The sequence below is a fragment of the Gallus gallus genome, chromosome 22 (genome assembly GCF_016699485.2).
Source record: "Gallus gallus isolate bGalGal1 chromosome 22, bGalGal1.mat.broiler.GRCg7b, whole genome shotgun sequence".
Lineage (NCBI taxonomy): Eukaryota > Metazoa > Chordata > Aves > Galliformes > Phasianidae > Gallus > Gallus gallus.
The window spans coordinates 1536730-1564027 of NC_052553.1; the positions used below are offsets into that span (position 1 = coordinate 1536730).

A 27298-nucleotide genomic window follows, 5' to 3' on the forward strand; every position below is an offset into this window, starting at 1 on the left:
GGTTTTAGGAAGGGAATTCTGATTGAAGTCTTTGACTTCATTGGGTTTTTTTGCTTGTTTTTACATCAATCTGTAGAGAGTGTGGAAGTGGAACAGGTGCCAGTTCCTATGTTGATCACTGCTGTGAGCACAAGTGCAGCCCTGCACAGATGGTGACTGATGGAGGCAGGCAGAGGCCCTTCCATCCTTGATGTGTGGATGTGAAGGACTGTCCCCTTGTGGAGATGAACTCACTGGACAAAGTTTGGGCAAGGAAACTGTCACAGTAATGATGTGGCACGAGAGGCAGGAGGAGAACTGCAGGTTTGGACTTATTGACCTGGCCAGGCTTAAGAAAGTGAAGAGAATTTGGGTCTGAAATGGATGCAGGTGCTGTTCAGGTTGCAGTGAAGGACTTGGGAAGCTCAGTGGTGCTGAACTTCAATTTCAGCAGGAGAAATTGGTGCTTTGACCTGGCCAGGATAACACCTCCTCCAGCATTTCTAGTTCTGGAAACTGTCTGTCATCATCTTTCAAACCCCACGCAAGGATCAATCCATTCTGGTGCTGGGATTAGTTAAATTATTAGCAGAAGTTACAAGTTTCCTTAGTAAGATACTAAAAACCAGCAAAACCCAGTAACTTCTATGGGCAGTGGAAGCCACCAGTGGTGCTATGGCGAAGTCTGAGCCACTCGTTAGGGAAGTGATGTAAGACAGCACCAAGCAAAGTCACAGCACTCGTTAACCCCAATGAACCTGAACTGTTTGGGAACCACGTGCTGGGCACATGCCAAAATGTGGCACTGAATGAACAGGATGCTTTAAAAGCCTCCACAATCTGACAAATCCTCTTTGTTTTGTCTCCCTGGTCAATACCTCCTGGCACAAGAGCTAAGCTGTAACAATGCACAGGGTCTGACTAGTGAAGGTGGTGGTGATGTCCTGATGCTCTGGACTTGGTCCTTGATGGGTAGCCTTGACTCATTGTGTAGCACCGCTCTCTCCTTTTTGATCTTAGGAGATTACATGGAAGTATGAGAGAAGATGGAAGATGCCAGTGAAACAAGGCAGCTCCTCAGGCCAGGAGGAAGCAGCATCTTACCACACAGGTATGGGACTGTGTAAAAAACAAACAAGAAAAAAAAATCCCACCCACTACACAACACTCCCCACACCAAGAAGGAAAACAACCCACAGAAGAATACAAATAAAAACCCCAACAACGCACAGACACAGCAGGACACAACAATATGAATGAGAAAATTGGACACTTACTTCACTGAGGAAGGCTGTAGCACTTACTTGATTAATTTCATTAGTTAGTTGGGACAGGATTGTCACTCCTATGATGCAGTGTTCTACACTATCCTGGGGAAGGAGGGGACAGGGAAAGGAGTTATTGCTGGGCTGCTTTCAGGAAACATCACCGTTAGTCACAGATCTTCCTGTTTGGAAGATTTCTAGGCATCCTTCTCTACAACGGCTTTATCCCTGTAGTATTATGACTGGGAAGAAGCCCGGGAGCAACATCAAATGAGAATTTAAATGTGCTTATGAAATCCCTGATCTTATTAACAATGCAAAGGTTTTATGAAGAGTTTGGTAATGTGAGCTAATAAATAATAGGCTCCTTTTATTTAATAGTTTAATCCCCATGTTTGTTTCATACCCCAACCCTGAGAAGATTGGTGATGATGATGGTTTGTTTTTAGATCCGTTTCCTTGGTTTTAAGAGCGGCTGTGCAGACACTTCTGCAACATTAGGATGGCTCCAAAGCTGTCAGATGGAAACTCTGGGAAAGGAATTCTTCTTTTTGAACTGCAGACCTGGAATAATATGAGCAGCAGCCCCGTGGCCTGAGTGCTGAAAGCACAGCCTATCTCTCAGGGAAGGGAGCCCATTCTTCACAGCCTTTTTGGCCTCTGGTTTCATTGCAGACTGCCAACAGGGGCCCCACTGTGAAACGAGTCTGCTACGGATACCTCTTCACTAGAAACAGCAACCCATGTAGCAAATGGTTCCAGAGAAGTAACCTGCATTGCTCCTTTGCCCCAGTTTCTGTTCTGGAGCTAATAAGTGATGTTCCCTTCCCTAGCTCCACCTTGGTTAGCACATCCTGCTCAAGTTGCCCCGACCTCTTCCAACTTCCAAGACCAAACTCACCTGCAACACAAATTTGGGCACATTTAGGTCTGAGACTTCTCCACTTCTTTATGGGAGCCACCTCTTGCCCACAAGCTCAGTATCTGCACGCTATCTATACAGAAGCCACTGGAAAACCTCCCCCCTCTACCAGGATTAAATGAGGACAACTGGCAGAGCAGGTCGATTTTTAGCTTTTAAGCCTTGGAGTCACTGTTCAGTCAACAAATGCAAATCTAATGAAAGACCAAACAGAGCTGCAGAGCAATACATGGAAACGCAGAGACTTTCAAATCCCACAAGATGTGCATTCATCTTAAAAGATTCTGACCTGCAAGAACCTTGTGACGTCTGTGATCACGTTCCTGAAGACATATTCATCCTTCTGACAGTCAAACCAGCCCAACTTAGTGATCCTGGCATACAGCTGGATCAGTGCTTGTGTGACAAACGTGGCCAGCTTTGGCCTGGTGGCAAGGTAGTTGAGCACATAGTTTCCTGGAACACAGAGAAGAGGTTTCTGCAGACAAAAACACCGCAGCTGGAGCTGAGATGGTAATGCTGCGTTGGGATAAAAGTATCTTTGTGAAAGCAGTTAAAAAAAAAAATCAATCCTAAGATGAGCACAGCAGTGGGCTGGATAAAAGTGCTGATTTCAGTTGTGCCTTTAAGGCATTAGAGCTGTGGAACAGATCTGGAAAGCAGACAGACCAGACAGGTGTGAGCTCCTCCCCCAAAGCTAACTTATTCTGTGCTACCAGACTAAATCCCATCCTCTGTATGCACGTGTGAGGAGGGAGAAAAGCTGGAGAGGTTTATAAGATCTCTCCTCAGGGATGATCATTTATCGCATCACTTCTACAAACGAAAGCAGATTCAGAGCCCTTCCCTGGAGGAGAGGAAGCATCAGTCATTCTCCAGGGAAGAGCACTGCGACAGAATGACTGCTCCCTTAGGAAACACTCTACCTGGTATTTCAGAGACCCAGAAAGGATTTCAGGTTGGAAAGCACGCCCTCAGAAGGGGAAAGTACCATGTATATTTTAACTTCCAGAGGGAACGTATCAAAGATTCATTCACAAGCCACAGAGTCATCAATCCCCTCCATCACTACAGCTCTACACCTTCAGCCTGGAGCTCTACCAGCAAACAACGCAGGAGGAGACTCCATGAAAGAGAACTGTTTCTTTCCACTCTGTGCCTTCGAACGTTCAAATGCAAAGTGCAGTAGGTTGCAGAAGGCCTCCCACTCGTGGATGAAAGTGTGCACAACAACCTCTCACATTCACTTGGTTAGCAAAACTGAGCTTTGTACTTACGGATATCGATTCGCTGCTCCAATGGTAACGGGTTGTTTGTGCGTGACACGAGTTTCGTAAGGCATGTAGCTGCCAATAACTGGGAGTAGGATGACTGTGAAGAAAAACAAGGCATTATTGCACGTTTCAGAACAAGAACATTGAGCAGCAGTGCTGGATGCTAAGCTAACTGCCTGCTGGGAATTTGACTTTCAGATATTAGTTTTAACTCCTCTCAACCTCTGCACACACCATTTCCCCCCCCCCCAGTCTGTGAAATACCACTGCCATTATAACACCTTCCACTTAAAGCTTGGCACAGCTGGGTAGCAGCCTGCAAAGAATGCAGCAAAGTCCACCAGACATCAGAACTGACAACTACACACAGCTAATTATGCTGCTGCAGTGCTTGCCATCAGCGTGCCAATGCTTTCTTTGGCAGAGGATGTCTACAAATTGAGACAGACACACAAGCACGCTGGGTGTGCAAGACAAACACTGCATAGCAGAACCCGGGGCCAGCAGCCCCATCCATGTCCAGAAGACTGAGATACATTGGAGATTTTTTTGTTTACATACACTCCCTCTTTCTAGAAGCAGCTGGCACTTGCTCAGGCAGTCGGGACTGTTGGTGAACTCAACCAGGGCCTTCTCTGCCTGGAGCCGTGTCGCAGTGTCTGTGGTCTCATAGAGCTGCTTGCACAGGTTCTCTAGCTGGGCTAGGCTCTGGAACAGAGAGAAAAAATAAGTGAGAAATGAGGTTTTGCAGTTTACTTCCAGCTGGGGTCAGCTCTCATCCAGCCCAAGAGCGCTGTCACAGCTGTTCCTGTGCTGAGCAGCAGCAACCCCCCCCCCCTCCTCCCCCCGCCCCATCTCTGCTTGGATTCCCTTTGCAGGGCAGTGTAACAGACCTCAGCATCCCAGGATGCTGGAAAGACCCGACATTAAAGCTTCAGCACTGCATGCCAGAACCACCTAAAGCAGAAGAGAACAAACGATGCAATGGATGCCTCTGAGCAGTGCCTCTGTGAACGCACTGAAGGGAAATAAAAGTACCAGGCAGACTGTGTGCTCAAACAACTGGAAACTATTCACCGTGATCCAGGCAGATGGTTTCCCCCCAAGGTGTCCTAGTTAAAAAGCAGCTCTGTGGATAGATATCAATATTCCCTCAGGTTCTTCCTGCTGGATTGACAAGCAGGTATTTCCCACTGCTGTAGGGCTACTTGCTAGGTTTCCAGGAGGAGACCATTACAAACAAAGCACAGAAGGATAGCATCAGCTGCTTACTTTATTCTTGGAAGCATCCTCATGCAAAAACCACATCTGTGCCAGGGTCATCACACAGCCCAGCACTTCTTATGCACAACTGCAGCAACTCCACACCAAACCACCGAAGGCTTTGATGCTGCCAAGGCCATCACCAGATGAGACAGCATCACAGGAGACCCAAGGAGGGACCCTGGTTGCCCGTTCCCAGGTAATGAGAGCATCTGCTGGACAAGTCATGCAGATGGGGTCCTCTGCAGTGAGAGACTTGCAGGAATGCACCCCAGCATCCTGTGCTGTTACCCCTGCTAAGGAGACAGGGCAGGAACTCAAACCCAGGAGATGAGTCCTGTGAACAACTTCACTGCTTTCTGGCAAACCTGTGGCTGGCAGAGGGCTCCCCAAGGCAGTGCCCCATAAGGATCCACTGCCCATAGATGAAAAGCGCTCTAGAGAGCAAGTGACACCTCTGGAAAGAAGAACTTGTCTTTTTAGGAGCTGTTTCTGCCCAGTTTTACACCCCCTTCATGAATTCCTTGAGCTCAGGCGTAGCTTCCCCGTAACAGCCTTCATAGATCCAACAAACTCCAGTTCCCACTGCTGTCGGGGGCTCAGTGGCACTGCCCTTTGTTCAGGCTGGCCGTGACCAACCCCCTCTGTTGGAGCAGAGTGCGGGACCCGAGCCAGCCCACGTGCAGAACCTGCTGCATTAACTCCATCAGAGCCACACAACACTCACAGCCCACAGGGCTACGGCAGAACACCTCCTCAGCACCAAGGTCACCCAGGAGATAGGGCCGAGCCACCATCAGGGGATGCTGCAGCCATTACAGCACGGTTTTCAGGTGAAAAATGACAGATGTGGGAGAGCAACTCCCAATTATCCAGGAGCACAGATACAGCAGCACTGTGGAGAGTCCATGTCAGGTGTTCACACTCTTAACATCCCACCTCCTGTTGTGCTGCATGAGCTGTCCTGAGCATCCCAACCATCCAGACCGTCCTCCAGCTGATGTTCACTCTATGCTTCTTTCTCACACTGCTCCCAAAAGCACAGCTGCAGATGTGGCACACAGAGAAACAGCAAAGCCTGGGAGGGCAACACCAAGAGCAAGCCAGGCTCCACACATGGCGCTTTCATTCTGTGTGCCCACGGTAAGCCATAATCCTCTCCACCAAAGGGACAGCAATCAAGCCAGCTTCACTCCTGGCGATGCTGGGGCAGCAAGGAGGCAGGGAGCACTTCAGCAATGCCTACTCCTTTGGACAAGATAAAAAGGTACCATTCAGTGTAACGACCTCGCAATGTGAGGGCCCTGTGTGTTCCAGATAAGCACTAAAGCATGAGACAGCAGAGCATGTGAAGCGTGGAAATGCTCCGGCACGTGTGGGCTTTGCTGAGGGTCAGAAAGGTGAGCTGAAAGGCAAAATGGCATCCAGGGCAATTCAAGCTGACCAACATCTGTGTTCTTTGCTCTTTTGAGAGCAGGTGGCTCTGAAAACATTACTTACAAAGCAAGCTTCTGCAAGGCAGCGGAGAAGAAAGCCAGCTTCTGGTCTGAGGGTATGCAGCAGAAGGCTCTCAGCTGCTGGGGACACAGGACAGGCTGCTGGGGACATGGGGACAGCAGTGGCAGAAGTGCTGAGTCGCTGGAGAAGTGCTGAGTCACAGCAGACAGCCCAGGGCTCCCAAATCTCCCCTCCTGCCTTTGGCACAGCATTGCAAGCCCGGGATTTGGGTGGTACAGCCAGAGCTCCTCCTGCAGCAACCCAAGCCCTTCGGTCCACATTCTCTTACACTTCATGCTGTACAGAAGCTAAATGACAAGCTGGAAACCCGGCCAGCTCTCACATAGCAACATTTAGCTCAACTGTGTGCTTAAAAGCCTGAACTGTGTTCATATAACCACTGTGCTAAGACTCCTCAGCTCAGAGCTCAGCGATCACTCGACCCCTCCTGCACACACACACGCTTTCTGCCCTCCAGCAGTCAAAACCCAAACAGTATTGATGCTTTTTCCTTTCATCAGGAGTGGCAATAACACCAAGTAATGGAGATTTGCACCTTATCTTCAGGCTCTTCTCATCCAGCCTCCAGACAGACACCTCGTCAAGTCGCTGCCTATAACCCAAGACCCTTTTCCCTATGCTCACCTATTTGTGACAACAGCTGTCTCTTTCTGAACACATTTAACTCAGCATCCCGCACTGGGAAGGTTTGTTTTGCAGTTCTTGGGTTGGTTTTGCATCTCTTCTCACCCTGAGCACAGCAAAGCTGGAGATCTGCTGCAAACAGCAACCCCGTCCATGGGAAGGATCCACACTGGGGATCTTCCACATCTCTGAGGGTTGGGCTGTCCTCAGCCCCTTGATGAGATCTTGGTCTTGGATGTCTGCCTGCAGAGAGCAGCTATGAAGCTCAGAACGCAGAAGAAAAGCAACCCATCAATCTTATTTATACCACGAGCTGCAAATAAAACTCATCACTGCGCTGGGTTTTCCCCACGGTGAAGATAAACAATGTGTGATCATCTTTAAAATGATAAACACTACAAGGAACGTAACAGCTACCTAAAAAGGAGTCCCCGGGGGCTGGCTGCAGAATTGATCCTATATTACACGGTTGCTTAAGCAACGCTCTTTACATCCAGGGGTTGCAATAAGCTCCAGGCAGGTTCAGTTCAATAGGGTTTGACTTCAGCATGCTGACAGTTCCCATCTCAGGCAATTGAGGGGACGCATGCTGTGCGTGGCATGCCCAAGACGGCAGAGGCAGAAATGGAGCAGTGAGCACGGTGAGCCCCCAGCAGCAGCCTCACAGACACCTAACAGAGCACCAGGCCTCACCACATCCACCCAAGCTTCGCTGCTGCCTGGTGGGTCTTATCCTGAAGGATGTGCACAGCTGTAAATGCTCAGACACGTGTTTCAAGGTATTCCTTCTTCCTGCCTTCTTCTTACTGCCTCTTTGAGCCACAGATCCTGCAACGTGCTCCACGTGGTTATTTCCACCTTGACCACATTCATCCATTTTCATAACCCCCAACTGATACCCCTGTATGTCATCATCAGAGGCAGACCCTGGGAAGCAGAGGGCACGCAATGAGCCTGCAGCTCCTCACTCACTGTGTGCAGCAGGCACCAGAAGCAGTGACCCGTGTGCCCACTGCCACAGTTGGTGTGTGTGTGGGGGGTGGGACCCCAAGGTGCAGGCATTACCTGGTCTGAGGATGATGATGATGCTGCTGAGAGGTCAGGGCTTGGAATCACTGTGCTTTACCAAACACATGGCAGCAGTTGGAGGGCTGCGGTGACAGAAGCAACTCAGGTTCAGAGAACACCTCAGGTCACTTCAGCTATTTCAACCAAGAATAAAAAAGCTTTTAAAGGGAACGATTCAACTCTTAACCACCAAGGAGCACGGCGATGCATTTCCTAAGTGCTCACCACTGTGAAACTCAGGTCTTGTGGCTCATCGCCCTCATTTGTTAAGGGAATCTCAACTATAAATTGCCCATTTCCATTTATCCGGCTAATAAGAGAAAGAAAACTTACTTATGCCCTTCCAGAATATCTCAAGAAGTTATTTATTGCAGCGGCACTTCCAGGCATCTCCCACGGCATCAGTAAGGAAAGAAATGAGAGCTCTTTAAGACGAATGGTCTTCAGCTCCACTTGAAGGGGGCTTCTTTCAGGTTCAGCCCTGCTATTTCACTGTGCAACTCGGCACAGCACCTCTTGCACTGCCCAGAAACAAGGATGGTTTCTATCCCACGGAGCTTAAAGATGAGGAACTGATACCCTCAGCGACTGGAGAAACCATTGAGACACGGCACAAACCCTTCAATATCCTAGCTGGGTGCAAATAAACACTGCTGCTTCATTCCACCAAGGCTTAGCTCCGGCAGGACAGCGATTTGCTCAGCTGTGTGGTAAGGAACCAAGAGGAAAAGTGAGCTAACACCACACGGAGCACATCAGGAGGGAGCAGCCCCAAAGCTGATTGCACTTCAGGGGCTGATGGCTGAAGCGTCAGAGAAACTGCTGCATTTCTGCTCCCTCCAGGAACACAGAGCAAAGGCACAGCTCTGCAGCTGCACACAGCTACCCCCGATCCCCAGTGATGCTGCAGGAGCAGCACTGAGAGCTCCCCAGCACTGCAATACAAATCTATGTCTCAGAGCAGCTGAGGGATTGGTTCTGCCCCAGGGAGAGCTCTCACCCAGCAGGAGGACTCAGCGGGGCCCAAGCAAAGAGAACAGCAGCCCAATGCAGCACGCAGGTGCTCCTTCCATTTGGGAACAAAACGGGAGGCTGAGCAGCAGCAGCAACACCTTTGTATGGGAGAATGAGTCACTGCCATCTCTACCTTCTTATGTGCCACATTAATGTGCTGCTTCAGAAACTGCACCGTTTTCACCTCTTTCTGAGGACTGAATGTTCCCTGTGCACCTGAAGGTTTCCCACTTGGCAAAGGTTAGCCGTTTGCTAACGAGCAGCAACCAGGAAATTAGGAAACAGCAAGCACAACGCACACATGGGAGCAACACAGTGCTGAACACGGGGAGAAGGAGCAGAACTTCTTCCACAAATGCTTGCTCTGCATCTCCCTGCCACACTGAGCTGAGGGCTCCGGAGGCAGCAGAAACCCTCCACAGGAAAGCAAGCCTGAGAACTGAGTGTGTTTTCCATCATACGAAGTTCTAAAGCTCCTCCAGCGCTGCTCAAACTCTGTACAAGCATTGCAGATTACCTTCAGTGCACTGTTTGAGCAATGGACACTACCTACTGCTAAAAGAGAAAGAGCAGAATTAATATTTTCCAGTACAACGTCCTTGGACTCTCACTCCTGTAATCAGTGCGTTCACAAACACTGCACGGTTGGTGCTACAAGGGCACCGAGTTTTCCAACAGGAGCTGAAGGAAAGTGTGTGGATGATGCAGAAATAACAGCCCTGGTCCATGTGAATATGGCAAACAGGGGCAGGTCAGAGCACAGGTGTGAGCAGCGTTCATTGGGCACTGCTTGTTTGCTCTGTATGACCCACAGGGAGCGTGCATGCCGTGCCTGCTGCACAACGCCTGCTCTGCTGGGTTTATTTGGTATTCTGTTTGGTTGCATTTGGCTGAGGATGCACACAGAGCCGTAGCAGCACTGCTGCTGTGCAAGGGATGCACCAAAGCTGGATGAAAAGAGTAAGCTCGCAGATTACAGCAGAGTTACACTCTTACAACTGAGTCACACAGCTGTACCACCAGAAGAGCACTGAGCATTTACTACCAGCAAATGTCCCCTTGAAAGCAAAGCTGAGAAGCAGAAAGATAAAACTACCAGCAAAAAAATACAACTGCAAGTAGCAAAAATAAAACTTCACCTGCTTTAGCAGACCTGAGCCCTGCAGGCTTCTCAAAAACAGCTGCATTACCCACACGGAGGACAAGGAGGTGTTATCAGCAATAACAAAGTTACTCTGCTTTCCAGCCCCAACCCAACACGCGTTGCTGTTACTTTGCTGCCTCGGTGCTGAGCATCCAAGCAGTGTAGTTAAAAAAAAAGCCTAATTTGCAACAGAACTGCTGCCAGCTCTATTTTTAGTGGAGGCAGCGCTGTACCCTCCCTGGGCTCACAGCACTCCCTTGGGCTATTCTGAGATAAATACAAGCCCTCAATAAGAGCCCTCTGCAATGACACGCACAGAAGGTAAAAACCTTGAACTAAAACAAAGTATTCCAAGCAATGTGCAGCCGGGCTGCGCTGCGCCTCTTTTATACCAAGCAGGTGCAGGGTTACAGGGAGAGCAAATGGGAGACACGCAGTGCAGGCCCCAGGGTTCCCTCTGGAGCAAGCTGAATGCTATGGGCTTCTAAAGCCAAATTGGATTTTGTGTTTGAGCCAAAATGACGTCTTCTAAAATACGGAAACAAGGGAAAAACAAAGGTCCTGTTGGGGATGGAAGCACCCACCCTAGGAAAACACCTCAAAAAGCACTGGGAGGGAGATGCTTTCTGAGCACTGAGCCCTACAGCAAACTCAGACCCCCTCCAAACCCTCTTGTTGTCCCTTCTGAGCACACACGGTGCCCCCAATCCCTGCAGAGCACTGCCACGCCATGGGGACAGACCCAAAGAGTGCCCATCCCAACAGAAATTAAGGCTTCCTCTGCAATGGCTTCGAGATGAAAGGAGGACCCCCTGTCTGCTGCTGACCTGCTGCAAGCAGAGCACTGCCAGGTGATCCAACACACAGAAACACCCACACTGAGCCCACAGTCAGATAACAAAGGCAAAAAGACCCCCAAAAGGATGCAATTTCCTTTGAGACGCCAGATTCCACGTTCTTCTATAGGAGTACTATCTCAGTACCTCTCTTCTTGCATCTCATTCCTCCCAACTCAGAGCAAGGTTACCACGAGCAGGCAACCGTAACTCACATAGAAGCATCAACGGCTTCTATGGGGTACAACCATTTGTATGAACTCCACACAAACTGAACTCTCCACACTCAGAGCCACAGAATTAATTACCACCCTCCAGCAAACATTCTCCCACAGGGACATTTACTTTCAATCAGTACATCCCATTTTAGGGCAACAGCACAGAAAACATCCAACCATAAGGAAAGCAGAAAGAAAGCAAAGATGAACAAATCTGTTTGCAAGGTGTTGTGGGATAGAGGAATAGGACTGTGTATGCTCACACAGCTACTGCTAATGGTACTCTTCCTGCTTTGCTCTCTGAACAAGTTTAGGCAATGCTTCCAAGCTTCAGATCAGACAGAAATATGCACCCAAAAGGCAGTGTAAGCTTACTGACGGACGGACAAGCTAGTGTGCAGCAATTCACTTGCAGAACGCAGGGCCCTTCAGCCACACCGCCTGATTCACACTGCTCCTGCCTCAGCATCACCACAGCTTTGGTGGCAGACACTGCACAGTGTGCTCCCGAAGTGCTGCTCAGCAGGAGCACGGCACCCAGCTGCAGCTACACGGCATCACAGCTCAGTTCGCATCACCTCCAGTTCCTAAAGCCTATGAGGGCGTGATACCTCCCTCACTACTGCTCTAAAAGCTCACCTTCCTTCTTACTGCTCTGCAAATAACCTCTGTGATGGTCGTGCGTGCCCACCAGGCAACATAACCCTAATGCCCATCAGCTACCAACAGTCCAATTAAACCCCAGACTGCCAGCACACAACACCCCAAAGCAAAGCTCTCACAAACCTTGGGAACCGCACAGCTCCCAGCAGCCAGCGTTTATTGGCAGTGCCAGCCCCTATTAAAACAAGGCCAACTCCCACAGCATGTGCCACTGAAACAGCTCTCCCCATTATTCACACTGGCAGCCAACATCCCAATGATAACAACATCTCAGAGACAGCTCAGTGACTGCTCTGCTCAGCGCACACTGTGTTTGATGTGGGAGCTGTGCAGCTTAGCTCAGGTCAGAGAGTCATTAAGGGTGCAACAGAGCATTAAGTTCATCAAACCCAACCATGCCGAGCAGGCTGGAGCAGGAGGCAACGGAAAGATCTCACCCCAAACTCAATCTATTCACACAAAGCACTGCTTCCTCCAGGCACAACGCATCCAGAGTCAGTTTTGAAGGGAACCTCTGTGCCGAAAGGGACTACACGAGGCTCTCCAGAGCTGCTGCTGGATGCTGCACCTGGAGCAGAGAGAAGAAAGAGACCATCAACAGCATGCAGAGCACACACAGTTGTAACGCTGAGCAACTTCTGCGGCTCTGTTTGCCCTGCGCAGGAACCACACCGGGCTGCAGCTGCCCCAGCAGTAGGTGCAAACCAGTTCTCCTCCGAGCGGAGCATCTCCCACACTGCAGCCGTTAAACTTTAACTCACGGCGCCGAACGCGGCCATCGCGACCCCGTTTGGACGGCTCCAACTTGCACTTTCTCAACGCAGTACTTAACAAAGAAAAGCGAAGCGGGAGGTAGGATTTAAAGCGACAACAGCAGCTCCTTCTGCAGCGGCCGGCGCTGAGCTCACCAGCTTTAAAGGCACAGCACCCGAATACGGCCTTTCTTCAGCCGACCGTGAGCGCGACTGCCGAATAACGCAGCAATCCCCGCGATCGCCCGCGGGAGGTCCACGCACGACCCGCGGGCCGCGTTCCGACCGACCGCGCCGCTCGCCCCGCCGGCGGTTCCCCTCCGCGGGAAGGATCGATTTCTCCTCAAGTTGTGCGGATAACGCGGAGCCGGCAGCGGCGAGGCCGGGCCGCGGGCATCCTGCAGGAGCTCTGCCCCACGGCACCGCCCCGCGGCCGCGGGTCCGGGATCCGGGACCCTCAGGGCCCACCGCCGGCCCCTCAGCCCCAGGCCCCGCCGCGGCCTACCGAGGCGCACCGCCGCCCGCCGAGAGCAGGCCGCGCTAGGCCGCAGCCGGCCCGCGGCCCGTCCTTGGAGCCTCCCGAGGCCCGGGAGGGCAGAGAGGAACCTCCCCGAGCCTCCCGGCCCGCCGCGGCCCCCCCTCACCTGCACATGATCCGCCATTTTGCTCCATTCATGCTCCGCTCCCTCCGCCTCCGCCTCCGCCGGGCCCGGCACGCGCCCGCCTCCGCCCCCCCACCCCTTCCTCAGCCACCAGCGCCGCCGCCTCAATGCGCATGCGCGTCGCGCCCTCCCGCCTTTCCGCGCCTGCGCCGTTCCCGCCCACCCCTCTGACCGCGCCCGCTCGCTCAGGCCACGCCCACCCGCCTCCGCCCCGCGGAGCGCAACGGGAACAGCGCGGCGCCCGCTGCGGCCGAGTGACGTCACTACGCCGGCGGCGCCGCGGAGGGAGGGGCGCACTTTGTTGACATCGCTCTTAAAGGGGCCGCGCGCCCTCCTCGTCCCCGCGCGCTGCTCCCGTGCTCGCAGCCCCCCGCCGCCCCCGCCGCCCCCGGATTCCTCCGCAAAGCACGGAGAGGGTTTTTGCCGTGCGTAACGCGGCGCCGTTCTCTCCCTCCCCGCGGAAGTTCGGTGCGGGGGTGCTGCCCCCGCGTGGCCCGAGGGTGCAGTCGCGAGGGGCCGAGGCGTGCACGGAGCTGCTGTGCAGCGCCGCGGGATGCATCCTCTGCGAGCAGCGGGGGGTGCGTTCCCTGCATGCGCTGAAGGGCTGCGGTGCTCCGTGTGCACCAATGGATGCACTTCCTGCGTGCACCGGGGTTCCTCTGCGTGCATCAAGGGGTGCAGTGCTTTGCATTCCCTGCAGGCACCGAAGAATCCCGTGCATGCACTGAGCGCTGAGGTGCAATGCATGCACTAACAGATGCGCTTCCTACGTGCAGTAACCAATGTGGTGCTTTGCACGCACTGAAGAATGCATCCCCTGCATGCAACGAGGGCTGCAGTGCTCTTCATGCACCAACAGATGCTATGCTTTGCATGCAGCAAGGGATGCATTCTCGGCATGCTGCTCCTCCTGCATACCCGGAGGGCTTCGTTCCCTGCTTGTGCTGACAGACGCAGTGCTGTTGATGCACGCAGGGCTGCATTTCCCACATGCACTGTGAGCAGCAATACCACAGACCCGCCCGCACCCCCCACCCACCCACACCCACTTCCACCCCACGCCATGCACCAGGGGACCTTGCAGCGCAGACCCATGCAGAAAGAGCAGCAGCATCACGCTACAGATGGGCCATGTGCTCCCACCCAACCCCAGCAGCCCCCCCATTTCTGCAGGTCCCCATTCCCACCCCAGCAGCTGCTCAGGGCCCTGCATGCAGCTGTGCACCCGGCTGCCCTTTCTGCTATCAGCACGAAGGCAGGAAGTGGAGCATGGGGAGGAAGCAGCAGCACCCGACCACACATCACGTGGTGTCAGCGCAGATGGGGCACTGGGGACACTGGGTGACAGAGGGGCAGTGCAGACGGATGCTCTGGGCTGCAGGATGGAGGAGGTGGTGGTGAAGCAGGGCGTGCTGCACCTGCAGCTGCAGCAGACCTTCGGCAAGGTGAGGGTGCAGCATGGGGGGCTTCCTGCTAGGGCTTTGGGGGGGCTGCAGGGGGGCTGCATGCGATGACAGTGGGATGTGCAGCACCTTGAGCATCCTTGGGCTGAAGGATTCAGTGCTGGGATGTGACATGAGGAGATGCGGTGCAACCGGAGCCCCTCTGCAGCTGAGGCTTGGGGTGGGATGGGGTGAGGCACAAAGTGATGCAACCCCCATGCACCATTGCTTCAGAGCACGCTGCGGTTCAGTGGCGGTGGCTGCTGCTGTTGTGCAAGGAGGAATGAGAGCGTCGTTCCCCATGCTGGGTGGGGAGGATGAGCGCCCAGCGGGACGTGGGGGGCTGCAAAGCAAATGGGGTGGGTTTGGAGCTTGGCCCTAGCAAATGGTGCAGCAATTCGGCTGCTGGGCCTCCCAGGTTCCCCTTGCAGCCCTGCAGGAGGTGAGTTCTGGTGCAAAACTTCCTCTGGGGCTGCACACCCCCCATGCAAAATGCAGTGAGCTTCTCTGCCTGCTTAGGAGGGCGTGAGTCAGGGATTGCTCTGAAGTCGATGGTTTTAGGAACAGGGGAGTCAATGGGGAGCTGGAAGCACTTTGGGGAGCATGGATTGGAGGGGGATACCATGGGTGGGGGGATGGAATGAGAAGAGGGGTGCAACGGGCAGGGGAATGCCACGGGTAAGGGAATGCCATGGGTAAGGGAGTGCCATGGGTAAGGGAATGCCATGGGTAAGGGGTTTCCATGGGCAGGGGGATGCCATAGGTTAGAGGATGTCATGGATAAGGGATTTCCCTGGGCAGGGGGATGCCGTAGGTTAGGGGATGCCATGCATAAGGGGTTTCCATGGGCAGGGGGATGCCATAGGTTAGGAGACTCCATGCATAGGGGTTTCCATGGGCAGGGGGATGCCATAGATTAGAGGATGCCATGGGTAAGGGGTTTCCATGGGCAGGGGGGTGCCATAGGTTATGGGATGCCATGCATAAGGGGTTTCCATGGGCAGGGGGATGCCATAGGTTATGGGATGCCATGGTAAGGGGTTTCCATGGGCAGGGGGGTGCTTTCCCCACAACCCACCCAGGCTGGGTGATGCTGAGCAGCCTTCAGTTCCCCTTTGCAGCACGGGGACACACGTCTCCCTTACGCTCTGCTTGGGGTTGCAGACGTTTCCCCCGCGCCTCCCAGTCCCCCAGGGGCCACGTGGGCGTTTTGGGGTTGAGACCTTGCCCGGATCACGGAGCGTTTTGCACCAGTAGCGCATCCTAGAAAGTCGAAAGCGGCACCGCTAAGCCTGCGCCCCCCCCTTTCCCCCCCTCCTTTTGCTGCTTCATGCCACGTCAGAAATGGAAGAAGTATTGGGGCGTTCTGTACCGGGAATCCTCCTGCTCCACCGCCCGCCTGGAGCTCTTCGAAAGCGCCGACAAACCGCGGAAGGGCGAGAGCAGCCGACGCCTGGTGAGGCTGAGCGACTGCGTGCACGTGGCCGAGGTGGGTGGGGAGGCGGGCTGCCCCCGCGCCACGGCCCCCTTCCTGCTGGAGACCACCGAGAAGCGGTACCTGCTGGCAGCAGAGGGCGGCGAGGTGGAGGAATGGGTGAGGAGGCTGTGCCAGCTGGCGTTCCCGGTGAGAGCCGAGGGGTGCACGGGTGGGATATGCGGGGGGTAGGGGGTGGTGGGTCCATTTGGGGCATGGGTGGATGGGTCCATCTGGGATATGGGTGGGTGGGATAAACACAGCATGGTGGATGGTGGGTCCATCTGGGGTATGGATGGGTGGTATAACCGGGGTATAGGGGATGGTGGGTCCATTTGGGGTATGGATGGGTGGTATAACCGGGGTATAGGGGATGGTGGGTTCATCTGGGGTATGGGTGGATGGGATAAAGGTGGTATGGGGGATGGTGGGTCCATTTGGGGTATGGATGGGTCCATTTGGAGAATGGATGGATGGGATAACCGTGGCATGGGGGATGCTGGGTCCATTTGGGGTATGAATGGATGGTATAACCAGTGTATAGGGGATGGTGGGTTCATTTAGGGCTACGGATGGGTCCATCTGGGGTACGGATGGGTCCATTTGGAGTATGGATGGATGGTATAACCAGGGTGTAGGGGATGGTGGGTCCATTTGGGTCATGGATGGATGGGATAGTGGTGGTATGGGGGATGCTCAATCCATTTGGGGTATGGGGGGGTCAATCTGGGGTATGGATGGGTGGGATAAGTAGTGTGTGTGGGATGCTAGGTCCATGTGGGGCATGGATGGATGGGGTAACCATGGCATGGGGGATGCTGGATCCATTTGGGGTATGGATGGATGGGGTAACCATGGCATGGGGAATGCTGGGTTCATTGGAGTATGAGATGTGGGAAGCGTCAGATCCATTTGGGATACAGATGGGATAAGTGTTGTGTGTGGGATGCTAAGTCCATTTGGATTATGGATGGCTGGGATAAGTAGGGTGTGGGAGATGGATCCATGCAGGGGATGGATGGGATAACTGGGCTGTGGGGTGGGCTGGATCAAATTGGGATATGGATGGATGGGCTAACCGGGTTGTGAGGTCTGCCGGGTCCCTTTGGGGTATAGACAGGTGGGACAACTGCACTGTGGGAGCCGTGGCTCAGCCCTCACTCCTTCCTTGCAGAGGAGCCAGGAGGAGCAGGCGGTGGGGAAGGACAGACAGCTGAGCTCCGACGGCGAGTTCTCCATGGCTGAAAACTCCCTGTACAGCTCCCGGGGCAAAGGTGAGTGTCTGGGCCTGGGGAGGGGGCCGTGTCTGTGGGCGAGCAGCATCCTGCGAGCAGCTCAACCTTCAGACACGGCCTTCAAGTGCTTTTCCTGCGCTGCGGTTTGGCTGGGCTGGGTTTCGCCTTTATCAGCCGGACACCGCTTCCCCTCTGGGGCTGAGCTCTGCAGCACGGCGCTCCCTGCAAACGTCCCCCTCCCTCCTCCTCCTCCCATCCCCAGGCGTGGAGCACGACTTCGAGGTGACGCTGAGGGCCACCGAGTCCTCGGAGCGCTGCCGCCTGCGGGGCCGCTTCGTGCTGCGGGCGGGCGAGGAAGCCTTGGAGCTGCGGGACGTGCAGAGCAGGGATGTCCTTTACAGCTGGCCCTACCGCTTCCTGAGGCGCTTCGGGAGGGACAAGGTATGGGGATGCTCAAAGGGTGGGATCGTGGGGGAAGGGGGAGGCACTGGGAATCACTGAACCGTAAAACCGTTGGGGTTGGAAAAGACCTCCAGGGTCATCAAGTCGAAATGCCAACCTGTCCCCGCCACGCTCGTAGAGTTGTTAGGGTTGGAAAAGACCGCTGAGGTCATCACGTCAACTGTTGGCCCATACCCACCATACCCATAGGGTCATTAAGATTGGAAAAGATCACTAAGGTCATCAAGTCAACTGCTGACCCATCCCAACCTTGCCCATAGAGTCATTAAGGTTGGAAAAGACCTCCAGGATCATCACATCCAACTGCTGACCCATCACCACCACCCCCACAGAACCACTGAGGTTGGAAAAGACCACCGAGGTCACCGAGTCCAACCAACCCATCCCCACCGTGCCCCCTAACCGCGTCCCCAAACTCCACCTCTCCCTCTTCCTTGAGAGATGGTGCTGTGCCCCTTCTCCAGGTGACCTTCTCCTTCGAGGCCGGCCGGCGTTGCGCCTCTGGCGAAGGGAACTTTGAGTTCGAGACCAGACAAGGCAACGAGATCTTCCAGGTGATCGAATCGGCCATCGCTGTGCAGAAGGAACGGGGTGGCCCTGGGGATGAGGGCACGCGGCCACGCCAACAAACCCAGCCCCCCGAGTGGGCCCAGGAGCACGAGGAGCACCGCGCCAAGAGCATCTACACCGAACCCTGCGGCCCCCTGATCCACACCAACCCCTCGGCCGTGCCCAAAGCTCCGGAGAAGGCCACGAGGAAGGATGCTGTGGGTGAATTGGAGTACGCCGTTCCCTTCGATACCATCGCCAAGTCGCTGATGGTTGGGAAATTCGGGAGCATCCTCCAGGGTCCCGCTGATGCTCCGGATCCGCTGTATGACAGCATCCAAGAGACGGGCGGGCATCCTCCGATGCCTCGTCCCCGTGCTAAACTGGAGCACATCTACGATGAGCCTGAGGGTGTGTGCACCCACACTGTCTACGATGAACCCGAGGAGGTGAAGGGCGAAGCGTGGAGGCTGCAGGCTGCCCCCGAGGAGCCTTTGGGGCACGAATATCCCTACAACCCACAGCGGGATGACTACGCCGTGCCCAAGAGAACCGTCCCACCGCGGCAGGGCAAGGAGTGGCTCGGGGACACCGAGTACGACAACGTGGTCTTCCAGTTGGCCAAGAAGAGGAACAAACAGTGAGAGGGGGCGGGGTGCTCGGCCCCATCGCCAGCGGTGCACATCTGGACAGCTGCGGCCGCTGGAGGGCACTGCGCGCCCGCGCTGTGGGGTCGGCACCGCCGGACTCGGGAGCGGAGCACTGTGCGCCCCAGAGCCTGGCTAAGCGCGGTCCCAAAGGGTGCACGCCCCACACCAGAAAGGTGGAGTGGGGAAGCACGGGCCCAGGGGTGCACATGCCTCACTGTAAGAGCTGGGCGGTGGTGAACATTGCAGGGATGCACATCCCACACCGTAAGGGCTGGATGCTGATGCACATCGCAGGGATGCACATCCCACACCGTAAGGGCTGGATGCTGATGCACATCCCAGGGATGCACATCCCACACCTTAAGGGCTGGATGCTGATGCACATCCCAGGGATGCACATCCCTCACTCCAAGGGCTGAGTGCTGTTGAACGTCCCAGGGATGCACATCCTGCGCCATCAGGACCAGCCGGCAAAGCACAGCCTCAAGCACACGCATCCCACGCCGTAGTGGCAGCAGTGCACAGCTCTGAGGTTGCACACTGCGCACCATAAGGGCTGGCTTGCAGGCCTTGCACGCTCCAGGGATGCACATTGCACACCTTACACGGCGCTCTGTCGGTCCCCAAGCAGAGCTGCCATGTCCCTGTGCTGGGGAACGTTCCCCATCACCCCACAGCTCTTCCACCCAAGGCAAAGCAAAAGCCATGAATTATTTATGCTCTCTCTCAATCAAATAAATGGTTAGGTGCTTGAGTTAATTTCCTGAAGCCTGAAAATCCAAAGTGCAGACTTTTAATAAGGCAAATTAAGTGCTTTATATATTACACTGATTAAAGCTGCGTATCAATCCATCTATCACACGTTGAATGGAAGGGGCTGGGAACAGCCAGGGCGCAGGGATGCTCCGGCACAGAAAAACCTACAAGCTTAAAAAAGAAGGAAGCGATCTCTAACGTGTGACCAAATTAATTAGAGCTCATTATGGCGGTTATTTATTATTAATGGGTGTTAACACAGTCCTCTCCTCCCCGCTGCAATCCCATTGCGTTGCCTCCGGCCGCCTCCATCGTGATTTTTCTTCATTAAGTGGAGGAGTGGTAACACCTTCGGACTCTGATATCCTATGGGTGTAATGGGATTTGTGCTAATGAGGGAGCTGCTAATCAACTTTGCACAGGGGTTGAGCACGGGGTGGTTGGATTCCCACCTCTCCAGGTTGCTCGCTCCCCTTTTTGGGTGGAAAATGACGTGTGGGCTGGGATGAAAGGCACGGAAAAGGGGGATGCAAAGGCTGGAAAACCCCTTTGCAGTGCTCAGCATGGGAGTGTGTAGAGCATGAGATGAGCAAACACAAATGGATGGCAGAGAGAGGGGAGAAGAGATTAGAGCACAAAGCCCCAGACAAATGGAGAGCGGGGTAATCTGATTAGGGAGTCGTTGTCGTTATTGTGTTATGCTGATTATAAATCATTTAGGAGCACAGCTAATCACAACAGAGATTTGGTCGGATATTTAAGGGTTGCTGCCTTCAGCAATGGCCCACCCTAAAGGGAAGGGCAAACCCAAATCCAAAACCAAACCCAAACCCAAATTCAAACCCAAATAACTGAAACCCAAATCCCAAACCACAGTCAAACCCAAATAACCCAAACCCAAAGCCAAAGTCACACCCAAATAACTGAAACCCAAAGCCAATCTGAACCCAAACCTAAACCCAAACCCATATCCAAACCTAAACTCAAACCCAAATCCAAATAACACGAAGCCAAAGCTAAATAACTCAAATCCCAATTCAAGTTCAAACCCAAAGCCAAACCTAAATCCAAATCCAAACTCAAACCCAAACCCAGACCTAATTAACTCAAATCAAAACTTGAACCCAAATAACACAAACCCAAACTCAGATCCAAACCCAAATAACCCAAATTCAAATCCAAATAAATCAAAGCTCAAATCCCAGCTCAAATCCCAACTCTAATCTGAACCCAAAGCCAAACCCAAATCCAGACTCAAATAACTCAGATCAAAACTCAAACCCAAAGAACACATCAGAACTCAATGCCAAAGCCAAATGCAAATCGAAACCCAAATAGCTCAAATCAAAACTCAGACTCAAAGCCCAACCCAACCCCAACCCCAACCCAACCGAGACCCAAACCCCAACCCAACCCAACCCCCAACCCAAACCCAACTGAAACCCCAACACAACCCAACCAAGATCCAAACCGCAACCCAACTCCAACCCAACCGCAACCCAACTCCAACCCCACTCCAACCCAATTCCAACCCCACCCCACACCCCCCCAGTTCTCCCCATGGCCGCCTCCCCCCATTAGGGCTGCTCTCTCTCCGCAGCACTGCCTGAATCCCAGGCGCCACAGTGCAGCTGCAAACTGCATTAGCGTCGCGCCGCGGAGTCCCTAATACAATTATGGGGCAGTATTAGAGGTGCTAATTGACAAACCCCTAATCAGTGCCGGGATTGATGTCAATCAGCCCATGGACGGGGCGGGGCAGAGCCCTTCATTCATAAAAATTGCTTAATGGAGGGGTCTGGGTTCTGTCTGCTGTCTCATGGGCACGTCCTTGGGATGGGAAATAGGAGAAAGGATGGCAAGGTGTGTGTGGGGGGGGGCAGGTGGGGTTTGCAGGCTGTTTTTTGGGGTGTTTAAGCCCTTTTTGGTGGCTTGAGACATCACCGGAGGGGTTGCATGGAAAAAAAGGGGGGGGAAAAGGAGGTTGTTCTCACCTGCCCACCCCGTATGGAGGATGCGGGCTGCTTTCCTGCCCTCGGCTGCAGCGCAATTAATTGGCAATTACCAGCAGTCCATAAAGCACGGCCGTTCTTGGGGAGGAAGCTGTAAAACCGCGCATCTTCGGCCGCATTTCCTTCACTCCTCATCGATCCCATGGCCTCGGGGCGGTGCACCCGGCCGACCCCCATCGATCCCGTGGGATTTCGGTGGGATGTGGGCAAACAGTGAGGGCACAGCCCTGCGGGGCCCTGTGAGCAGCAGGTCCCGATCCCAGGGCTGCTTTCTCTCCCTCTCCTTCTGTGCAAGTGCAATGCCATTACTGTGCAGGTGCAAAGCAGTGCAGGTGCAACACCGTGCAGGTGCAAAGCAGTGCAGGCGCAGTGCTATTCAGATGCAGTGCCACGCAGTCGCAATGCTGTTCAGATGCAATGATATGCAGGTGCTGTTCTGTTCAGATGCAACGCTGTGTAGGTACTGTGTTGTTCAGATGCAATGCTGAGCAGGTGCAATGCTGTTCAGATGCAACACTGTGCAGGTGCAATGCTATTCAGATGCAACGCTGTGCAGATACTGTGCTGTTCAGATGCAAACACTGTGCAGGCACTGTGTTGCTCAGGTGCAACGCTGTTTGGATGTAACACTGTGCAGATGCAATACTGTGCAGGTACCGTGCTGTTCAGATGCAATGCTGTTCAGATGCAACACTCTGCAGGTGCAGCGCTATTCAGATGCAACGCTGTTCAGATGCAATTCCCTTTGCAGAGCCCGCCCTGCTGCTGCACGGCGTTGCCCAGTGACTCTGATGCTTGGAGCACGGCATGCACGGAAGACCCTGCAGCTGGGATGCATGGAGCTGCTCATGCAAAGCCACGTCCCACCTGTGTCACACTCACCTTTCCCAGGGGCGCGCACTGATCTCATTAGAACAGGAGCCGGGAAGTGGCTGCATTTCCACCCCGCTGCTCTTGGTTATCGCAGCGAAAGGGGAGCCAATTACCAGCAGCTGGTGAGAGCCTCAAATTATTATTAATTTCAAACAAAGCATATGCTTTGTGTTAACAATCCTCCGCGGTGTGGCAGAAGGGCCAACACCATCCAGATGGCTTCGACGTGTGGTGGGAATGAATAATATGCAGCTCTGCCACCGCGCCGGCGGTGTGTGGGGATGGGGGGGGGTGAGCAGCGTGGGGAGGGGACACAGGTAGCACCCGTGGGCAAAAATCCCTGTGCATGGCAGCTGGCAGCCTGCAGGCACTGCTGCATGCAGGGCAGGGATGCTGGCGGCCCTATGGGGATGCTGGCGGCCCTATGGGGTGGGATACTGGTGGTTCTATGGGGACATATGCTGGTTACCCCATAGGGATGCTGGTTACCCCATAGGGATGCTGGTTACCCCATAGGGATGCTGGTTACCCCATAGGGATGCTGGTTACCCCATAGGGATGCTGGTTACCCCATAGGGATGCTGGTTGTCCTATGGAGAGGAAAGCTGGTGACCCCATAAGTGTGCTGGTGGTCTTATGGGAGGGATGCTGGGATCCTATAGGGTTTCTGGTGGTCCTATGGGGAGGGATGCTGGTTACCCCATAGGGATGCTGGTGGTCCTATGGGGATTGATGCTGACAGCTCAATGGGGAGGGATGCTGAAGGCTCTCATGAGCAGAGCCCTATGCAGGATTGATGTTGGAGGGGATAGAAAATGTCCCTTCTCCCACACCTGTGCTGCTGGCAGAGGGGTTGCACAAACCTGACCCACCCACAAAACCCTTTAACACTCACACATTGCAGACATGGGGAGCAGCAGAGCTGAACTCACACTGGAATGGCACAGAGAGGCATTAAGGCAGAGCTCAGAGCAGCGCTTCCCCTTTGCAACGGAGCGATCCCATCCAAAACTGCGGGTGGCAAAACAGAGGGCGGGTCTATTTCCTCCCATCGTTAGGAACACATCTGTGCAGGTCTCCCCAACCCCCCCATGCACCCATTGCCCCATCCATGGGGACACAGCGGGGCCGTGACGGTGGCCCTGGGGTGATGGTGACAATGGAGCTGCTTGAAATCCCATGCCTGGAAGTGGGAGAGGAGCATCTCTGGGAGGAAAGGGGTAAAAATAGCTCTGTGTCAGCGAGAGCAGCAGGGGAGGAAGGGGAGGGGGGGGTGGGGGGGGCAGGCAGGGGCTCTGTGAGGTTAGTTATAAATAGGAGTAATTACTGCAGAGGGGGTGAGCAGCTTAATGAGGGGTTGGGCTGATGGGAGCACTGGGATTGAGGGATGCATCCCAGCATTGGGGCGGGCAGTGGTGGGAACTGCAGCACTGAGGGAAAGGGAAGGGGCTGAGGGGACCCCCAGGGGGGTCTGTGCCCACAGGAAGGCTGTGAGCATTGTAAGGGAGGGAGAAATGCCCAGGCCTTCATTCCGTGCCCTTTGGCAGGGCTGCTACCTGATGGCTGAATAATGGCATCCAGTGGTTAATTATGATTAAAACCTGTGGCTGCCTCAGCTTTGTGCATGGGCAGAGGTGTGGGTTCACTGCTAAGGAGGAGGCTCAGCTCTCTGCCCCAAAGTCAGCTCCCGCAGCTCCTGTGCAATACAATGCAATGCAATTCAGTGCAACCCAAAGCAGTGCAGTAGAACAAAACTCCAGCCCTAACCCAGTGCAAAGCAATGCAACAGGCTGCAATGCAATCCTAACCCAGTGCAAAGCAATGCAACAGAATGCAGTGCAACACCAACCCTGACCTTAACCCAGTGCAAAGCAATGTAACAGACTGCAGTGCAATCCCAACGCTAACCCCGTGCAAAGCAATGCAACAGGCTGCAGTGCAACCCTGACCTTAACCCAGTGCAAAGCAATGCAACAGACTGCAGTGCAACCCCAATGCTAACCCAGTGCAAAGCAATGCAACAGAATGCAGTGCAACCCCAACCCAGTGCAAAGCAATGCAATGGAATGCAGTGCAGAGGTCGATTCATGGCCCTATCCATGCCATGGATGCCATAAGGGCATTACAATGGAGACAAAGCAAATCCTCTTGTAGGGATCTCGGGTGTGCAGCTGTCTTCATGACCTCAGTGCTCATTTCACCCCCAGGACACTGTGCCACATCCCACACTCAGCGCTGGGCAAACTGGGGAGCAGAGCGAGCACCACCCATGCTGCACAGCAGAGCATCTGCTGGGAAGAGCTTTAAAATGAGGTTAAGTCCGCACACCAGCATCAGAGCTAACTGAGTTAGAGCCCATCACTGAGCCACAGATCCACTTCTCCACGAGTTCTGAGCACCCCAGACTCTGTTCTGCTTTGAATTAACACAGCTCCCGTGGCTCTGCTGCCGTGCAATGCTTTCCGAGCTGCCCATCCTCCTCCCACCCCCACGTCTGCACTCAGACCCACACCGGAGGCTTTGCACAGAGCCCCTCTCACTGCACGCAAGGATAGGGGCGCCCCGGGAGGACCCCAACCACGAGGTGCTCACCCCATTGTGCCGGCACCCCCTGCAGCACGCAGCCCCATAAGAACAAATGGGTCGAACAAATGCTTCCTCCCGTCCCAATAACCTCCTTTGGCTCCACGCTGTCGCAGAGCACGGGGAGCATCACAGGGCTGAGAGAGCACACGGCACCCGTGGGTCAGCGCCCCTTCCCCCCTCAGCCCCATTACCAAAGCCCCTGATTGCTTTCTGCCCCATTAGCACGGCGCTCCCGCAGCTCAGCCCACTGTAACCTCACGCACATTATTGCAGCCATCGTCCATTTCCCATCCCCCAAAGCCCCATCAGCCACCATCTCCGGCCCCTTCTGCACTTTATGACCTTTGCTCCTTCGGTGTCGTTTCTCCCTCAGTTTGTTCCTGTCAGCACATTCCAGGGTTGCTGCACTCTTTGCTTTCTGGGTTATTGATCCCTAAATCCCTCCCATGGGGGCTTCCCTCTCCTATTGCCTCAGTACCACTCCAGCTGCTCCATTCCTGCTTCCTACACACCCCAACACCGCGCTCACAGTCCATCCAAGCAGCTCTCTGTCTGCTGCCCAAACGCAGCAGCATGCACTGCACGCAGGCTTTGCATGCAAACAGCAAAAAAGCAAAGCTTAGAGTTGCCAAGGGGGGATAGATCAGCAGCAAGAACAACTGGGCAGGTTGTGAGCAGCATTGCATCCGCACAGCATTGCATTGCAACCTGCCCAGCACAAATCTTCCACTTAATCCTGAAGAAGAACAGAAGAGCTTTTCCCCTATGCTTGACAAAAGGGCCAGGCCATACCATACCCACCCAGCAGAGCCCTACTGCAGCCCCCTCCCCTTAATTAACCCCTATCTTATCAGCCCCAGCTGCTCCGAGATGAGGTGTGGCTGCTGTGTGAGCACACCCAGCCCCAAAGCAGCTCCTAAAGGGGATCCATATCAAGACCCCAGAAAACTGGGATCCTTCAGAGCTGCTCCTGTCAGGATCCACAGCATCCCTGCTCCTTTGCTTTGTAGTTGGTGTGTTTGTTTGTTTGCACTTGCTTGTCAGCTCCCCCCTCAGCAGCGTCCCAGATGAGAGCAGATTGCATGCTAATAAATTCTGGATTGGCAGCAGCACCCGGAGAGGGGGGAGAAGAGCAGCTTGAGCTACAAAGGGAGCATCCGTGCTGCACCTGTGTGTGGTTCTGAGCCCTGGGAAGGCAGGAGGGGGGATGCGGGATGCGGGATGGGGCAGGAGCAGGAGATGGGATGGGATGGGATGGGATGGGATGGGATGCAGGATGGAGCATGAGCAGGGGATGGGATAGGATGCAGGATAGAGCATGAGCAGGGGATGGGATGGGATGGAATGGGCTGCAGGGTGGAGCGTGAGCAGGCGATGGGCTGCAGGGTGGAGCAGAAGCAGGGGATGGGTTGGAGGATGGAGTGTGAGCAAGGGGATGGGATGCAAGGTACATCAGTAACAGGCAATGAAATGCACACCACTGCACGTGCAGCAGTGCTCACACCATCTCCCCGCTCACCCTGCCCATACACACGTGCACTCTGCTGGTGCAAACCCTGGATCCTCCCCCCCCCCCCACCTCCTGCCAACCCCCAGCATCCAGCAGCAAAGCTGAGGGCTGTTTCCTTTTCTTCCACGAGGAGTGTAATCCCCCCTTTGAAAGGCGCATCCTCTGCTTGATGCTTCCTGACATTAATATTATCATCCCCAAGCAGCCGCAGAGCCCAGCTGTCGCCTGCGATTAGGGCGCTGACACAGATCGGTGCAAGATTTCACGAGCGTCTCATTACTGCTGACTCCGGTTCCACACGCCTTATATAAGTCATCTTGCATCAACCTGTCACCGGCGGAGCAGCTCTGCATGCTGAGCAGGGGTGGCTGTGGGGGACAGTGCCATCTCCCCCCCCCCCCAACCACTCTGGGTTGGGGTCCCGCATCTCTTTCCAGGAGGATTTATCCCTATGGAGCATCCTGCACTGTGGGCTTAAGGGCTGATTGGGGCTCAGGGCGGGGAGCTTTGGGGACAAGGAGAAGGGACAGCATCCTGATAGCTCTCA

General features: G+C 54.3%; 3 protein-coding genes across 63 annotated transcripts in view; 1 reads left to right on the forward strand and 2 right to left on the reverse strand.

Moving 5' to 3' along the window:
* XPO7 (exportin 7) overlaps window positions 1-13271 on the reverse strand; it is a 32925-nt gene extending 19654 nt beyond the window's left edge. Inside the window, exons 1-8 of one of the 10 annotated variants that reach the window (XM_046903366.1) lie at window positions 13185-13271; window positions 7911-7996; window positions 7539-7772; window positions 5643-5951; window positions 4002-4148; window positions 3444-3537; window positions 2456-2622; window positions 1257-1349 (exon numbers count right to left, since the gene is read on the reverse strand). In XM_046903366.1, the coding sequence (XP_046759322.1) occupies window positions 1257-1349; window positions 2456-2622; window positions 3444-3537; window positions 4002-4148; window positions 5643-5684 (543 nt within the window). In that variant the 5' untranslated portion in view covers window positions 5685-5951; window positions 7539-7772; window positions 7911-7996; window positions 13185-13271. Of the gene's footprint in view, window positions 1-1256; window positions 1350-2455; window positions 2623-3443; window positions 3538-4001; window positions 4149-5642; window positions 5952-6203; window positions 6360-7538; window positions 7773-7910; window positions 8048-8246 lie in introns of those variants that run through there. The other 9 variants (XM_046903367.1, XM_046903368.1, XM_046903369.1 and 6 more) reach the window with 9 other exon arrangements.
* A 1253-nt stretch (window positions 13272-14524) lies between these two features.
* Window positions 14525-19773, forward strand: DOK2 (docking protein 2). 3 transcript variants are annotated; one of them, XM_003642549.6, is made up of 5 exons: window positions 14525-14647; window positions 15987-16268; window positions 17293-17392; window positions 17616-17794; window positions 18280-19773. In XM_003642549.6, exons 1-5 carry the CDS (start codon window positions 14585-14587, stop codon window positions 19006-19008), a joined length of 1353 nt encoding a protein of 450 aa, XP_003642597.5. In that variant the 5' UTR covers window positions 14525-14584; the 3' UTR covers window positions 19009-19773. The 3 variants fall into 3 exon arrangements, with proteins under 3 accessions (XP_003642597.5, XP_015152926.3, XP_004947630.2); XM_015297440.4 differs by having other exon boundaries at window positions 15987-16238; XM_004947573.5 differs by lacking the exon at window positions 14525-14647 and adding an exon at window positions 14851-15086.
* An 18-nt stretch (window positions 19774-19791) lies between these two features.
* Window positions 19792-25651, reverse strand: LOC101749127. 50 transcript variants are annotated; one of them, XR_006932047.1, is made up of 6 exons: window positions 25505-25651; window positions 24257-24351; window positions 23588-23666; window positions 22665-22774; window positions 21765-22009; window positions 19792-19941 (listed from the first exon to the last, which is right to left on the reverse strand). XR_006932047.1 is itself a non-coding variant. In XM_040651518.2 (5 exons), the coding sequence occupies exons 1-5, from the start codon at window positions 25555-25557 to the stop codon at window positions 19846-19848; spliced, it is 642 nt and encodes a 213-aa protein (XP_040507452.1). In that variant the 5' UTR covers window positions 25558-25651; the 3' UTR covers window positions 19792-19845. The 50 variants fall into 50 exon arrangements, 1 of the variants encoding a protein (XP_040507452.1); XR_006932046.1 differs by having other exon boundaries at window positions 21765-22068; XR_006932045.1 differs by lacking the exon at window positions 19792-19941 and adding an exon at window positions 19985-20136 and having other exon boundaries at window positions 21765-22019.
* Window positions 25652-27298: the final 1647 nt, after the last annotated feature.